Here is a 16,863-nt window from a genome sequence, read left to right as displayed (position 1 = left end):
TAATGGCTTAAATAGGCTTTGGTACATTTGTTTAATAGCTGTTTCCTTTTTTCCTAGCTACGTTTGGAGGAAAGTTTCTTACTTACTGAGTTAGTTTCTTACACACTGAGGCGAGTGACATAGTGTCTGTGGCTTCCTAGTGAGGCAGGCATCCCAGCAGAAAATGATGCGAGCACTGCTTTTCTCTCTGGACTTGGGGCACGAAAGCTTAGCTTTAGCTTCATCAGAAACAACTTTGTGTTGTGTAATCGCCCCAGATGCTTTTGATTTCCTCTTATCTGAGATTATCTCCTTATTTTCGGTTCCTATTTTATGTTCTTTTATATATATATATAATCGCTTCAGTGAATATTTTCTTCCCCTCCCTTTTTTGATAAGCTAATTTTCCGTCTGTAGTCATCCTATTCTGTTGTTTTCTAGCTGGTTTTTACTTGTTTCACCTTTAATTTCTTTCTCTGCTTTTCTTAGCTTTATTTTGTTATTTCCTCCCAGTTTCTTGAGTTGGGTATTTAATTAATTTATTTTTATTAATGTTATTATATTTAAAGCTATGAATTTTCCACTGAACATTGCTTTAATTATATCACAAAAACTGATATATCTTTACATTGCTGTTTTGTTCAGTGTGTTAAGGAATCTTCTACTAAATAAGGAAAGCTGATTTTAAATTCTGCTATTTTGGAAGATAAGTATTCAAAAAATAGAAATGGTATTTTTTGAAAATCATTTTACTTTGTCCATGATTTCAACTACTTAGCCCATTAAAGTTTTTAGTGGCAGCCCTGGTGGGGTGGCTCATTTGGTTGGAGCGTTGTCCTGTACACCAGAAGGTTGCAGGTTCAGTTTCCGGTCAGGGCACATACTTGGGTTATAGGTTCCATCCCCGGTCGGGGCAGGAGGCAACTGATCTGTGTTTCTTTTTTTAAAAAATATATCTTTATTGACTTCAGAGAGAGGAAGAGAGAGGGAGAGAGAGATAGAAATATCAACGATGAGAGAGTTATTAATCGGCTACCTCCTGCACGCCCCCTACTGGGGACTGAGCCCATAACCTGGGTATGTGCCCTGACCGAGAATCAAACCTTGATCTCCTGGATCATAGGTTGACGCTCAACCCCTGACCCACGCCAGCCTGGCCAATGTTTCTCCCTCTTTTTCTCTCTCTTCCTCTTTCTTATTCAGATATGTTTTTTAAACTTATTCATTCAAAAATATTTCATTAAGCTCTTAAGAGTGTTCCAGGCTTGGGCATTAATCTATGGGAATGATAGAAGACATAGTCCTCAGCATGAACTTACAATATGGTTAGTGGTGTTGGAGGACAGGGAGCCAGCAGGGAACAGCTAGGATGGGAGCTGGACCAGAAGACAAGGGCTGATTCATGGAGAGCTCTGAATGTCCCTTGCAGGACTCACTCTTCATCTCAGAGCAGACCGGGTGCCCCAGAGACCATCAGCTGGATCACTCAGGTAGCTGGGAGGAGGGGGGGGGAGGCAGTATCATCCCTTTCTCTCCCTGCTCATTGGTAAAGATGCAGAGGAACAGTATAAACTAGCCAAAAGTAAAGAAGCAAAGTATTCTGACAACCCAAAAATTTGATGATAAAACTTCGAGTTACAGTGGTTCCTCGGTTTTCTAATGTAATTCATTCCAGAAGACCGAGTTCTGAAACCTATGAAAATCGAGGGATCCACATCCGACAGCTAGGCCTCAGGATCTTGCCCTCAGTGGAAGCCGTGTGGCATGTTCGACTTCCAAGGCGTGTTCGAAAACCGAAGGATTTCCTTCCAGGTTTATGGCGTTCGTAAACCGAAATGTTCGTCAACGGAAATGTTCGAAAACCCAGGTACCACTGTATCTAGAATTTACGTTAGAGACTGGGTTCTTACAAATCTATATGGTTGAAAACAGAGTCCTGTGTACTTTGTCATTACTTTTATTATGTTTGCTGTGACTGAGCTTTGTTTATGGCCTGGAACACATAAGAATATCAAACTTGCCCGACCACAAGAAGTAGCCACAGTGGCCACTTCAGGAATATTTGTGCCAGCTCAAGTATGCTTGAAATAAGAGATACGTGTTCTTAACATGCGATTATTAACAAATCTCTTCCAAGTCTGAGGAGAGGGCAGGTAACATTTAGGTCTTTCCCTTGTTATGTGAGAGGCTGGTTATTTTGGGGGACAGGATCCTTTGGAAATGAATGTGCACATCCTTGAAAGCAGGGTTTTCCGCGAGCATCTTTGGCCTGCGGTGGGGAGCGCCATGGTAGCCGACGGTGCCGGCGTGGAGCGTCAGTGTGAGGTCTCTATCTCTGCCTCCCTCAGTGCTGGGAGAGGTGTTCAGCTGCAGCGCTCTGCACAGGCGCAGCTCTCTGTGGTTCTTGCTGTTGGTGAACAGAAGAATGTGGCGAATCCGCCCAGCTCTGCGGTGAGTGGGAGGCAGGGAACCAGAGGGAGCAATGGCCTTCTCTGCATGGCGTGTGCGAGACTTCAGGACCCAGCTATCATTAGGAGCAGCTCCAGCTCTTCCAGCCTGGGAGTTTAATCAAAGGGATAACAGCAGACCACCCAGGCGGGGGCTCCGACGCCAACGAATGTGCTTCTTCGGTCTCTGTTCCCCAGCCAGCCAGTGCCCGGGATGTGGCTGGGCCTCCTGGAAATGTGCTGACAGATACATAGGAGGGAGGAGACACATTTTGCTTCTCACATTTTTCATTTAGATGGAGAATAGAAAAGAAAACCATTTGATTTCTTTCATTTTTTGCTCCTTGCCCTGATACTTTCCTGCCTAGTCCTGGAGAAGGATATCTGCTTAGGTTTACGATGTGTGGTTTACACCAGTTCCTCATTCACTCTCACTCATTCATATGAATTCAGAGAATTCCCAAAGGAATTCTTTGTCATTTCTTGTGCTGTAGCTACCATTGTAGTCTTGCTGATTTCTTCATGGTCTGCAGTAGACCTTGAGTGAATCTCAGTTTCAAAAATTTCAATTTGAAAGTGGCATATTTACAAATGTTTTTTAGGATTGAGGAAGATGGCACTCAGTTTATCACAAGCATGGGCATGTGGCCCTGGAGACTGTCTTCCTGCCTCCTTAGCTTATCTGGACACATTGGACCTCCTGTTCATTGCTTTGATTCTGTGGCTGTTTTCGATTCTGTGGCTGTTTTCTCAGTCTACCTCTGTGGGTTCTCTGTTCTTCCTGGGTACTTTGTATCGTATACGTGGTTCTTCATTCCTAGAAACAGAAAGGGTTAATGGAGAAAGCAGCTGTTCTTCAGTCAGGAAAACCCTGGCCAAGTTACTTAATCTCCTTGTGCCTTGACTTCCTTGTCTGTAATATGGAATAATTTTAGTATCAAGACTACTCTCCTCCTGGATCCCTGTGCCTCCCTGCTCTGGGACCTAGCTCCCATTGATCTTATCTAAGCCCCTAGCTCCTTTGTGTCTCTCGAGGCTTTAAGCCCCCAGTTTTCCTTAGTTCCTTGGCCTACTGCATGATCTTTTGTTCTAAAATAACTTTTCTTTTGCCCAGCCACCCCCTCAAGCTCTTGTCATCCCTGTACTGCCAAATTTCTTTTGAAGTAACACACCCTTGCTGCCCTCAGTCTTCCTCCACCCCTTACTTTTGCAGTTTAACTCTGTCTCTTACCATTTTGTCCAACTCTCAAAGATCACTGGTCACCTTGAAACTGCCAGTTTCCATCACCTATTTTTAACCCTCTTTCTCCTTTAATGTGCGGCACTGTGATCGATCAGCCACTTCCTACCTGAAAACTTCCCTTAGCTCCATCAACCCTTTAATAATTCCTCCAAGAGTTTATATCTTCTTCCTCCTGAAAACTAGATTCCATTTTCAACACTTTTTGTAAGCCACTGGTATATACACCTCAAATCTAAGAACTGGCATGGAGAACTTGTGCCAACAGCAGAGTCTCTCTGATGGAAGGGGTGGGTGATACCCGGGTGCCTGCTTCTCCCTGCTCTTCACTGGTATCCTCCAGCATATCTCTCAACTCCAGGGCACAACAGTTTCTCTTCTCATATCTTCATCTGGTACTGTTCTGTGGCTTTCTCTCAAATAACCTATCTTTTAGCTTGAACCTCTTTGCTGAGTGCCAGGTCCAAATTTCCAACTGCCTGCTACACTTTTCCACCTAACCATATTAGCAGCACCTAAATTTTCAACAGATTTAAAAAATATTAAAAAATATTTAACACATCTGACACCTATTTGTCCTTGCCCCTTTTCCCTGCGTATATTGGCGACGCTGCAGCCCTCCTAGGAATTTAGGTGAGGAGCCTTTGGTGCGTCATCGTCTCTCTTCGCTTCCCTATTCTCGCTGCATCCAGGCAAGTTGCCATGTCTTGTTGATTCTGACTCTAGAATGTCTCTGATATATACCTTCCCTGTTTCACTTTTATATCTACCATCCTGCTTAAGGCCTTAATTATCTCTCAACTGGACAGCTGCAATTACCTCCTAAATGGCCTCACAGCCTGTCTCCTCTTAGTCACCTTAGTCTTGGCTCTAAAGGAATCTTTCTAAGTCACAAGTCTGATAATAGTACTCTTCTGCCCAGGAATCTCGAGGGGGCTTCCTGTTATCTACAATGTGAAGCCCAAGCTATTAAATGGTATTCAAGGCCTTAATTTAGAATCTGGCTCCAGGCTGCTTCTCTAGCCTGTCTCCCTCCCGTCACACATTCTTTTGTGAAGTTCAACCAGAATTTCTGTTAGGCTTTGTGCCTCACTAGATGCAGTCTTCTCAAGGGAAATGTGCCTCAGTCACCGTGTCTAATCTTAGGCATCCGTTCAGGCTCAACATAGGTGCCGCTTTGCTCACATGCGTGCCATTCCGCTCACTGTACTGTGTATGTCCAGATAGCTGTCTCCCTTCATAGACAGCGAGCTCTTTGAGGGCTGTGTCCTTTGCTGCCCCAGAGGCTGACTCAAGAGTAGTACTCAATGAATGTGTTGATTTTACTGGACTGTAAGTTATTTGACTGAGGAGGGGGACCATGTCCATTTTTTCACCAAATTTTTCCATGCTGGATACATGTTTTTAAATAAATAAAGGAACCTTGAGGAAGCCCCTCCTGGCCCAGTTAGAAGTCTTCTGTCCATTCTCTGTGCCCCTTTAGTCCTTTATTAGTCGCTCTCTCTAACAAATCTATTATATTTATTTAGCATCTCTTCTTTCCTGTTCAGTTATAAACTACATGATGGCAATTCTTTGTAACCCTCACCTAGCACAGCACCTTGCACTTGGTAGACACCATATGCTTGCTAAATCGAAAAGAATTTTTCTGCATTGTATTGGTTTTCACATATATATTTTTTAATCCTCACCCGAGGATATTTTTTTCCATTGCTTTTCAGAGAGAGAGAGAAACTTCAGTGTGAGAGAGCTACATCGATTGGTTGCCTCCTGCACGTGCCCTGACTGGGACCGGGGATCGAGCATGCAACCGGGGTATGTGCCCTTGGCTGGAATCGAACCTGGGACCCTTCAGTCTGCAGGCTGATGTTCTAACCACTGAGCCAAACCAGGTAGGGCTCTTTTCGTATTCTTGATTAAATATATCCTCTAATATTTCTCTAATGGTGAAAACTGTGTAGTAAGTGCAGATCTGGCACATGCAGTTTTCTTTTTTTTTATCCTGAGTGAAACAAATCTTTCTCTACTGGTGTTTCCTATTCAAAGATTTCTCTTTATTCTAGTAACATTTACTAAACAAGTCAGGAGGAACTATCCACAGCATTCCCCCATTTAAAATCATCAGAGCCCCATTGTCGGGAGGAGTGACAGTTCCGTGTAATGGTCAATCGATCCAGTCATATTCTGATGAGCCTTTGTATATGAATGACACAGGGAACATTATTCTCAAGAAGATATTGATGTAGTTCTTTATTTTTATTGAATTTATTCAGGTGACATTGTTAATAAAATTATGTAGGTTTCAGGTGTACAGTTCTGTCATACATTATCTGTATATTATATTGTGTGCTCACCAGATACTGATGTAGTTCTGAGGACAGTATGAATGCAGATTTAGACAAATTCATCTTCATGTCAGTCCAAATGATTCTTAACCTTTCTGGAGTCAGAGATCCCTTTGAGAATTGAGTGAAAGCTATATTCTTTCTTATGAAAAAAATGTGCACTCAAACTTAGAAATTTGCATTAATTTCAGATGGTTTATAGAAACTCCCCAAACTAGGCTCCCTGTTAATGCCCAAAAGACCCATGGTCTCTAGGTTAAGAACTTTCTGAAAATTTATAGGTAGCATATGGCCGTTAATATTAATAATTTTTGGCCAAAAATGATTGTTCCAAATTTGTGGTCATCCTTGCTTTACCCATTGTGCAAGGGTGGGCAAAAGTAGGTTTACACTTGTGAGCATGCGAAACAGTTTATTCTTGTATTATTATTTACTATTGTATTATTTTCCATACAAACAACTGTAAACCTACTTTTACCCCACCCTGTATATATTTAGTGATATGTTCCCCACAAGGCTGTACTCTCTATGAAGGCGAGGATTTTTTTATTGTTCTAATCTCAATGCTGAAAAGAATGCTAAGCACAGAATAGGTGCCTGATAAATATTGGTTGAATTAGTGAAATAATTCCTTAAACCTCATCTCTGGACGTCATCAGACAAGAATGATCTAAGTTTTTTATGGACCGTGCTAGAATGAGGAAATGGAGCCATGCCAATGTTGTAAGCTGCGTTGGGAATGCTATGCCACTGATTGGCTCTTGTATGAAGCTCTTATTAATTAAAGCTATTATTAATTAAATTTTAATGTTGAATTTCTATCCCCATTTGATAAACAAAGTACATGAGCTTTGCCAAACAGCTTTAGTGAACCTGAGGTTTGCAAAGTTAATCTCAGATGGGGTGTTAGTCCTTTGTGGTTTCAGTGTCAAGAAGAACAAATATAGTATATACACAATGTACATAAGGAGCAAAGTCTGTATGCCAGAGCTATTTCACCATTTGAGAGCCTTTCCAAGGCTTCAAACCAGGCAGAAATCATCTCTAAAATTACACAGGGCACTAGCAAGAGCAACACTTATCTCTCACACCTAGTTACTGACTATTTTATTTTCCCCTAATTCCAAAGTAGTCCGTCCCTTGTGATCTAGGCAAAAAGAGGTAATTTGGAGTTTTCCATTTCCTTGCAGGCCTTCTGGTGAAACTAATCTTCTCACTGATGAAACTAGCTGCTAGCTGGAGACAGGGCGAGTGTGTGTGTGTGTGTGTGTGTGAGTAGATGAGACCTACTTCCTTTATTATAGAAATACTTTTGTCTCTACCAACTGGGTTAAGCTCTGGGAATACAACCGTGAATAAGGTACAATTCCTGTCCTAAAGGAGCATGTAATTTGTGGGGTGAGACAGACAAAGAAACCTGCAATTATGATACAATACAAAATATGGATGAAGCTCTTTCTACTCTACCACTGTGCTCTTGAAGCAGTTTAATGGCAAGGATCCTTTACAGCTGAGGGAGCTCTTTTATGAAAAATAAATTTGGGAAGTAAAGTGCAAGGTGGTAGCAACAAGGTTTCAGGACCCTGCTGTGCTAAAGTCGTCGGAAGGACTTTCCTAGGGCCAGTGATTTTTTTTTAAAAAAAATATATCTTTATTGATTTCAGAGAGAGGAAGGGAGAGAGATAGAAACATCGATGATGAGAGAGTCATTGATCGGCTGCCTCCTGCACGCCCCCGACTGGGGATCGAGCCTACAATCCGGGCATGTGCCCTGACCAGGAATCAAACCCCTGTCGCCTGGATCCTAGGTCCATGCTCAACCGCTGAGCCATGTCCAGCTAGGGCCAGTGATTAAAACTCCAAATAAGCTTCTGATTTTTTCTGTTTCCAGGTTGGGTGTAATTCCTCCCTCTCCTGGCATACCTGTAGATATGTTTTTCCTAAGTTGCAGTGAGAAACCTTGGTTCTGTGTCAAGAAGGATAAAGGCATGTGAAAATCTGCAGGTCCCAGTCAGAGGAGGGTTTTTGCCACTGCATTTATAAGCAAACCACTTTTCTAGAAATGCAGGATTCTGTGGTCTGCTATGAGTGAAGTGTCCTGTCCTCAGGGGCTAATAGCACATGGGTACACAGAGGCAGGTGCTGGCTAACAATTGACCTAGTGAAGGACTCAGGGGCTCACATTAGGTACCAGCATCCTATTTTTTCATTAGCCTGTGGTGTTTTGTCAAATGTCTTCTAAAACCTCACCATCTTTAAATGTCAGTATGTTTGGTTTTGGTGGTCCATGATGGAGCTAGAGGTTACTGCACACATGGTCATTAAACACTGATTCAGAGAGAGCTGTGGCTGGAATCCAGGATTCCGTAGTCACTATCTTGAGGTTGAGGAGAAGATGCCCGAAGGGGATCCTTCAAGTGGAAACCTTCTTTTAATTACTGTGAGATTTTTGGCTCCAAACTCCTGAGTGGAATCCCAAACTTTGGTGACTGGGCTAGACAACATGCGATCCAATGTCTTGTCTTGCCCACCAGGCCTAAGATCTAGGCTGAAGGACTGAAGCCATCTAGTCATCCTTCTGGGCACCTTCCCCCCAGCCCCAGCCCCTAAATACTTGATCCTCAAACCATCTTACTGTTGAAGAGAAGTGTGGAAAGATACATCTAAGGAAAGGTCCCACTCTTTGACCTTCCCTTTGTAAGTGGCAAGCAGTGCCATCTTTCCTTACCCGCTGCATGGAAAAATGTAATCCAAAAGAGGGCCGATCCAAAAAGAAAATGTGAACCATGAACACTTGAACTTAAGTGAATTTATCATATTACAAATGCAGTTCTCCAGCTCCAAGGTCCAGCACTCTCCCTTAGCCTAGGAGGGAAATGAGGGGAGACAGGCAGTAGTAAGCCCTGCATCCCAGCCTTATTACCTCTCGCTAGATTGTTGTGATTTTCAACTGATCTGAACTTTCCTTATTAGTCCCTTTCAACCCACCCCACAATTCCCATGCAGCACTACTCTGTCAGAGCCCTTGAGCAAGCTTACTGTTGTCTAAAAGATCAGGAACAGAAACATTTGTGTGGTATGCAGAGACCTCCCCAAGCTGTTTGTCTCTTCCTATCTTCTATTGCTCTAGGCTTTAGCCAAATTAAACTGCTTTTTGTTTCTCAGATGTTCTTTCCTGCTTATCTTTCTTTGCATTACTTATGCTTTCTCTTTCCAGCTAGGAACTACTGTCCCCCACCCCCACCCCCACCCCCATCTGTCCTTTCAGGCCCAGCTCAGATGCCTTCTTTGAATTTCCTTAGCACTTTTATTTTGGCACTTACCTTCTGGAGGCCTTATATATTGCTGTCTGGGTGAACACAAATTCCTTCATGGCTTAAGGGCAGGGTCCACAATTTAATCTTCATATACCCTTAGGACTTTACCCAAGGCCTTGGCTGTGTTTGGTGATACAGTAAATATTTATTGAATTATCTGAGATTTGGACTTCTTTGATCACTCAGGACTGCAGAATTTCTAGAGCATGCCAACTAGAACAACAGTGATCCAGGTTAGGCCTGACCCCGAATTCTCTTTGGATACCAAAAGGTTATGCATCTGGGTGGGTGGTGGGTATATTCTGGGAAGCCATCGGGGCAATACCATCATAATTTAATTATAGCACTGGCAGCAACACTGCTTTTAGCAAACGGCAGGAACAAGCAGTAACACTTGGGCGGGCCAGTGCCGGAAATTGGCTCCCTCTCTGTTTCTCCTGCCCTCTTTTCAATCCATCACCTGTATTTATTCCCGCTGTAATTTAAACACCTGTCTAGATGGAATGCGTGCAATGTGTCCCTAGCCCACACATTCAGATATTTACTCACCTGCCTTATTCGGAAGGCTGGCTCTAAAATAAACAGTGTTTTGGTATTAAAAGAAAAAAAATGCACTGAGGTCACTGTGGAAATGGACATGAAGAAAGGAGCAGGCGTGGAACCTCTGGGTGGGCAGCTGCAGGATGACGAGGAGAGCAGGGGCGAAGCACCTGCCTGGGCCTTAGGCCGCGCTGGGATCCTACGACTGGGCTTTCCCACAGGCAGCCTGTCACCCACTCGGCTAGAAACAGGCAGGGTGGAGGAATACTTAACAAGCTGATTGTTTTTAGGCTTAAATGTTTGGTTTGTTTTTAATGACTGCTGTTTCTCCTGTCAACGTAACAAGTAGGCTTGGAATATTTTGAAGCTTGTTCTAAACTGTTTTATCCACTTTTGCATCTTTGGCATATGAAACAATTACTCATATTAATGTTCGAACATATAAACAACATTGAGAAATAGTAAACTCGTAGCATTCCTCATAGAATTATTTTCTCTACTCCTTCCCCTTGATTGTTTTCTGTCTAATAAGGAATACCTCACCTCGCCAGGGCATTTCTGCTGGCTTTTGGAAGATCCCCTAAGCTTTACAGAGGAGAACCCTTGAATGGTTCCTCTTTCCTGTTTTCTCCTTTCTTTTCTACCACCTCCTAGAACAAGTGCTCCTCAAATGTTAAGATGCACGTGAGTTACGCGTGGGTCTCGTCAAATGCAGATTTTGGTTCACTGGGGCTGAGGCTGGGTGGAGAGTCTGCATTTTTAGCGAGCTCCCAGGTAGTGCAGATGCTGCCCATCAACAGGTGGAATTGCAAGTTCTAGGCTCATGGTTCCAGGCAGTGGGAGTAACATAGTGGTTACAACTACAAGGTTTGGGAGATTTTGTATCAGGCTGAGCAGGAATTAAAACTAGGGGCTGACATGTAATAATTTTTTGTTCTTAAGCAAGTTATTTTACCTCTCAACCTCAATTTCCCCATCCATTAGTGAGGGAAATAATTATACCTATCTAGCAGGGTTGTCTTGAAGATTAAATGAGCATATGTAGCTTAGAACAGTGCCTGGCAAAAACAGAGTATCCATTAATTTAGCCATCGTTAGTGCTAATATGGCTTGGTTATCATTGTTACTGTTACTGTGGTGAACATGAGAGGTTTCATATTTGCACAAATATTGATTATGGTAGAACATTTTAGAGATCCAAACACAGACTTTAAGGTTCTTATATGTGTGTCCTGTCTTTTGCACATAAAGCTGTTGATACCCATTATCAGTAAGGCATGTTTTTTGAGTCATAGTTTCAGTAATTAAAATGGGTTTTAGTTAATGATCTCATCTGTTTTCCAGACCCCTTTGTGACCAAAGGCATGAATTCATGAGTTGGCCAGCCTAGACTTAGTAGCATAGACTCCAGCTATTAGCCCAGAGAAGCCAACTGGCCCAGTGGCTACAGCCTCCACCCTAATGGACTAATACTCCTAACACAAATGCCGAGCCACCTCTTGTGTGACTGGTGCCATGTCTTTACGTGCTGTAAGCCTGATTTTGTTAATATCCTTTAGTAGTGAAATGTTAATCATCATTGCAAATCAGGCATCTCTTCATCTGATCAAAACTGGTTTTGTTACGTTACCTCGAGAAATATGGACAGAGAAACAGATGCTGCCCGGCGACAGCCGTGTTCACCCTCCCTCTGTTCGGTCGGGGAGAAACCTCCAGGTGCGACCCGCATTGGCTTATGCAGTTCATTAAGGCCTGGTCAGTGCTGCGAGGTTTGCCCTGCCCTTTGTCTTCCCTAATCAACACAAGGTGCCCGTAGGGCCAAAACTGATGCTTGGGTCTTTTAGTTCAGTGACTCATTCTGCCCATCCTGGGAAGCTGCAAGGAAGGGCCAAAGGCTTTCTTAACTCATTCAGTCAACAGATAATTTGTTTGGACCAAACTTCAGCAGGACATAAATCTGTACACATAAGATTCAGCCAGATCTAGTTGAGGCTCTAGAGCTGTGTTGTCTCGTAAAGTAGCCACTAGCTGCATGTAGCTTTTCTAACTTTAAGTTATATATAAAGTTGCCTTTGCTGGGTAGCTCACTTGGTTAGAGCATCGCCCCAGTATGCCAAGGTTGCCAGTTCGATCCTCAGTCAGAGCACATACATGAATCAACCAATGAGTACATCAGTAAGTGGAACAACAAATCAGTGTTTCTCTCCTTTCCTCTCTCTCTCTGAAATCAATTTTAAACAATTAAAAATAAATTTAAGTTATAGCCCTGGCTAGGTGGCTCTGTTGGTTGGAGCATTGTCCTGTACACCAAAAAGGTTGTAGGTTTGATTCCCAGTCAGGGTACATACCTCGGTTGTGGGTTCGATCTCTGGTCAGGGCGCATATGGGAGGCAACCAGTTGGTGTTTCTCTCTCACATCAATGTTTTTTTCTCTATCTCAAACCAATAAAAACGTATTCTCAGGTGAGGATTTTTAAAAAATTAAGTTATATAAAGTTTAAAATCTAGTTCTTCAGCCACATGCCAGCCACATTTGAAATACATAGTAGCTACATGTGGCCAGTAGCTACTGTATTGGACAATGCAGATTATAGAACATTTCCATCATCACAATACATTCTGTTGGGTAGTGCTGTTCTAGGGATGGTTGAAAATAGGTTTTGATCTCCCTTGTCACTTCCAACTGATTGCTGATGGCTTGTCTGAGGACTGTACTGTGTAAAGAAGATTCTGAGGCCATATCTAAGTAAGCCCCAGATCATTTGATTATTTATTAGCAATGTATATCCTAGGAAGACAGAGTTGGATGGGGTTGGCTAATTATGACATAGGTGCTGAGTGTCTCCTAGACAAAACTACAGAAGAAAGAATAGAATATTTAGAGGGGCAGGCTGTTATTACTTAATAGAGAAGGTTATTTTTGTTAGCAGGAATCCTTTGGAAAGAAAGATGAGAAGCTTTGAAAGTTTTCTTATTCCTTATATGATCTCTCATTTCAGTAGTGGTCACTTTTACTATTTCTCAAAATAAATGAACAATGATACTTTGCTTTTGTGCAGAAGGCGATCACAGTGGCTACCAATTCTTGATTTATCCATGAAATAAAGAATGGCTGTTGCATGGACAAACCCACAAAAATTAGTTTCGTGCTCATGCCACCTTTACTGTAGCTGCTAAAAAACAAAACTGATTGATAGTGGTTTTTTCTTTGCTTTACTTATTTAATATCCTCTGTTGACAGGTAACAAGTGGGAAATAAAATTTACAGGGAAGGAAGAAAAGCTGGTATAATTTGGTGTAGTCAATCTCTGTATAACCACTGCTTTCAGAATTTGAGGTCTGTATCTGATGATATTTTCAAAAATCTATAATAATTAAGAGTAACTATTATAAAACTAGAAAATGGATTGTACCAGTTCTGCAACTGTTAGGTGACCTTGAGCAGATTACTTACCATAACCTCTCTGAGCCTTAGTTTCTCCATCTTTGAAAGGGAGTATAACAGTGTCTACCTCCGTGAGCAGTGGGTAAGGGGTGAGACATAAACCTCACTTATGAGTGCCGACACTACTGCTGTATGAACTCAAACACTAGACCATACTATTTGGAAAAAGTATACCACGTGCCCTTAGAGGAGAACATTCTCTGCTAATCTTAGTAGGTATGTGTCTTTATCTAATTGTTTACTCTCTCAATTGTAGCTCCCTTTTTTGTAAAATGGGGTAACAGAACCTACTTTAGAGGGCTTGCTCAGGGTTAAAGGGGATGATGCATGTCAAGGTAATGCAAGGACGTCTAGTATGTGGCACACAGTGAGCTGTCAGTAGTGGTTAGCCAGTATGGTGAAATGATGTCTAAATTAGGGGCAGCCTTGCCAAAAGAGAGAAGAAACTATATAGTTTATACTAAACATGGTGAAGTGTCTACATTTTGTTTATTTTATTGCTGTTTCACTATAAACTATGACTAAGCCTCTTTTTGGCACAACTGATGGAGATGGTAGTCGGAGAAGCTGTTGGTTATCATAAAGACCTTTCTCACTTTGTGGAACTTTTACAAGCTGCAATCTCATGTCTAATTTGATGGGCCTGGTGCTTAAGGGCAGGAAGGAGGAGGGCTCAGTGTGGGTCAGGAATGAATTAAGGCCTACGGGGGAGTCTCTCTGTTTGATTGTCTGAAAACCTGACCTATGTTGTCTCTGGGGTACAGGAAGAAGGCAAGACTCTTCAAAGGCACCAGGTGCCAGAGGTAACTGCCATAATCTGCCACTATCTCTTCCCTGTCATTTAGTTAGTGCGTGTCTTTCTTCTCCCCCTGATAGCAGCAGAAGGGGATCAGAATTGATGAGCCAAAGTTGGCTCCTGGGTCCATGCTGGAGGGTGCAGCCCCAGGGTTCTGTACCTCAGTCTCTACAGACACCTGAAATCACTCCTGACCTGTGGAAAATAGCTTTTTCCCAGTAAAAATATTGGGTCCTTTGGGGTGAAGACACAGTCCTAGGAAGGAGGAGGGCTCAGTGTGGGTCAGTTAATGAATTCTGTAACTAGGAATGAAGCACTATACTGCAGCTAAAAATGACTTTTTCAGAATTTTCAGATTTTTTTAAAAACCCAACGTTTTTTTATTTGTAAATGTCAAAATTATTAGGTTCTTAGGACATCTTATAGAAGAACACTTTTTTGTAGAGGAAGGGAGAGAGAGAGAAACATCAATGATGAGAGAGTCATTGATCGGCTGCCTTCTGCACACCCCCGACTGGAGATCAAACCCGCAACCTGGGCATGTGCCCTGATAGGGAATCAAACCACAATGTCCTGGATCCTAGGTCGATGCTCAACTGCTGAGCCACTCTGGCTGGGCCACTTTTTTTTAAAATTTGCGTCTCCTTATGTCACTATAGTGTTTCATGCTCAACACCTTGCATTCAGCTCTCTGTCCCCTCTTTTCAGCATGCTCTGTGGATCTCATTTTGAAATGTTTCTCAAACTATCCTTTTTTTTCCTGATTCCACTCTAACCACCCAGATTTTAAGCTTATCATAAACCTCACATCTGTGTTTCTCATAATGGCCTAAAATTTTTCTTTGGGGTTATAAAAGTATTAACATGCCCAGTATAGGAAATTTGGAAAATATAGGCAAATGTAAGGAAGAAAATAAGTCATCTTTCAGAAATAGGTCCCATTTATGTTTTGGATCTTTATTTCTGGTCCTTTATGAGTGTGTATCTGTGTGTGTATGTTTAAGGAAATTCTGATCTGCTCTCTGTATGGTTTCATACTGTAAAAAATATCAGCATGTTCCTATATTAATAAATATTTTTCAAAAAATTCTAATGGATACAGAATATTTCCTTAAATGGATAGGGCAAAATTTATTTAACAATGCTGTTAGCCGTTTAGATCTTCTCCTTTTTTAATACTAAAATCAAGGCTTGTTTTCAAAATTTGTTCTCAGTACAGTGCAGTGTATAAGAATACAGGCATTAGAGTTCCAAAGATCATGTTTCAGATCCCAGTTCTGCCATTTTTCTCTAGGCCTCCATGCAATCCTAGGCCTCAGTTTCAGTCTTTGTGAAATGGCATTATAATAGTACTTAGCAACAGAGTTATGGCAATTGAAAGGAGATGCGTATAGTGTACTCATTGATACAGAGCTTGCACATTGTGCGTTTTACTAAATAGTAACTGCTGTTATAACAGTCGCTGTCATTGATCATATGTAATCGTTTTAGCATAGTTCCTAGAAGTTAGATTGGAGCATCAAAGTGTACAAATGTTTTGATAATACTTTTAATAGTATATTGCCATATTTGTTTCTAGAAAGATTCTACCAATTTATAGTCACATAAATCGTTTAAGTACCTATTTAATATCATCCCTTGCCATTATTAGGTACTGTGGTTTTTATTATGGTATACCCATGTAATACACAAAAGTGGTATGTCATATTTGCATTTTTTGATTGCCAGGGGAAATGACTAGTTTTAAATGTTTAATTGACTAATAATATTTCTTCTTCGTAAATTATTTATTGAAGTCAGTGCCCATTTTTCTAATGACTCTGCATCTTTTTTCCTCCTAAATCAATGAGGTTTAGTATATTATAATTATTATTACTTATAACTAAAATTTATTGAGCATTTAGAACTTTCAGATGAGGGAACAAGGGCCAGAAAGACCAAGTAGTTTGCCTAGTTTCTCGGAACCTTGCCTGTCGCAGAATAGATACTTAATAAATCCTTGCTGTTTTTATTGTTCACCTTTGTATTTCACAGCACCTAGGACAGTGTAGTGCTTTGCACATGGTAGGAGCAATAGATACTTGTTAACTTACATCAACCCTAGCCACCCTGGAGTCTGCCTTTGGATGTGTGCAGAAGCCATCCTTCGATGGGCGCCTCTGTCACAGCCAGTTTCAGCTTAGATGAGTCAGCATCTACTGGACTGGACTTGATTCTCCCCATGTGTTTTTAATGCTACTTTTCGAAAACTGTAAAATCAGGTTATTTCCCTCACTTCATTTCTAGGTATCAAACCTGAATTTGGCAAGTGGCATCATAAACAGAAGCAGTGCTTCAACTCCCCCCACCCTTCGGCCTGTCATCAGTCCTAGTGGCCCGACATGGTCAATACAGTCTGACCCCCAAGCTCCTGAGAGCCACTCCACCCCTCCTGGAAGCAGGTATGTGAAGGGCTGCGGAGCTCACATTCGGGTTGCACAGGGATGGCCTGGGTCCTGAGCAGGCCGTTTTCACTGTGAGCTCCCTGCGCACACTGGTGAGACGTCTTTCCCCACCTGCCCCAGTCCTACAGCACTTGAGTATAGGGCCTCACTTCACAGTGAGACAGTTTGAGGGCAACTCAAACAGGAGGAAATATCTGATACAGTTCAGTAAATTCATTGCTGGCGAAAGAGCAAGAAATGCCCTGTGCTGGACCTCTCCTGTAGTCAGCACTTTCATGGTTAGCTTCTGACGGTTCCCCTCACCTCCTTA

General features: G+C 42.1%; 1 protein-coding gene across 1 annotated transcript in view; it reads left to right on the top strand.

Moving 5' to 3' along the window:
• The window catches only part of TTLL5 (tubulin tyrosine ligase like 5), a 195,129-nt gene that overhangs the window by 105,131 nt on the left and 73,135 nt on the right, over nucleotides 1–16,863 (top strand). The window contains exon 30 of the mRNA XM_087818959.1: nucleotides 16,396–16,550. Coding sequence (XP_087675085.1) covers nucleotides 16,396–16,550 — 155 coding nt within the window. The remainder of the gene's footprint in view (nucleotides 1–16,395; nucleotides 16,551–16,863) is intronic.

This window comes from Miniopterus natalensis, chromosome 1 (assembly GCF_054644295.1).
Source record: "Miniopterus natalensis isolate mMinNat1 chromosome 1, mMinNat1.hap1, whole genome shotgun sequence".
Lineage (NCBI taxonomy): Eukaryota > Metazoa > Chordata > Mammalia > Chiroptera > Miniopteridae > Miniopterus > Miniopterus natalensis.
Note: the sequence above shows the minus strand (reverse complement) of the source record. Positions and strands in the feature narration are given on the sequence as shown.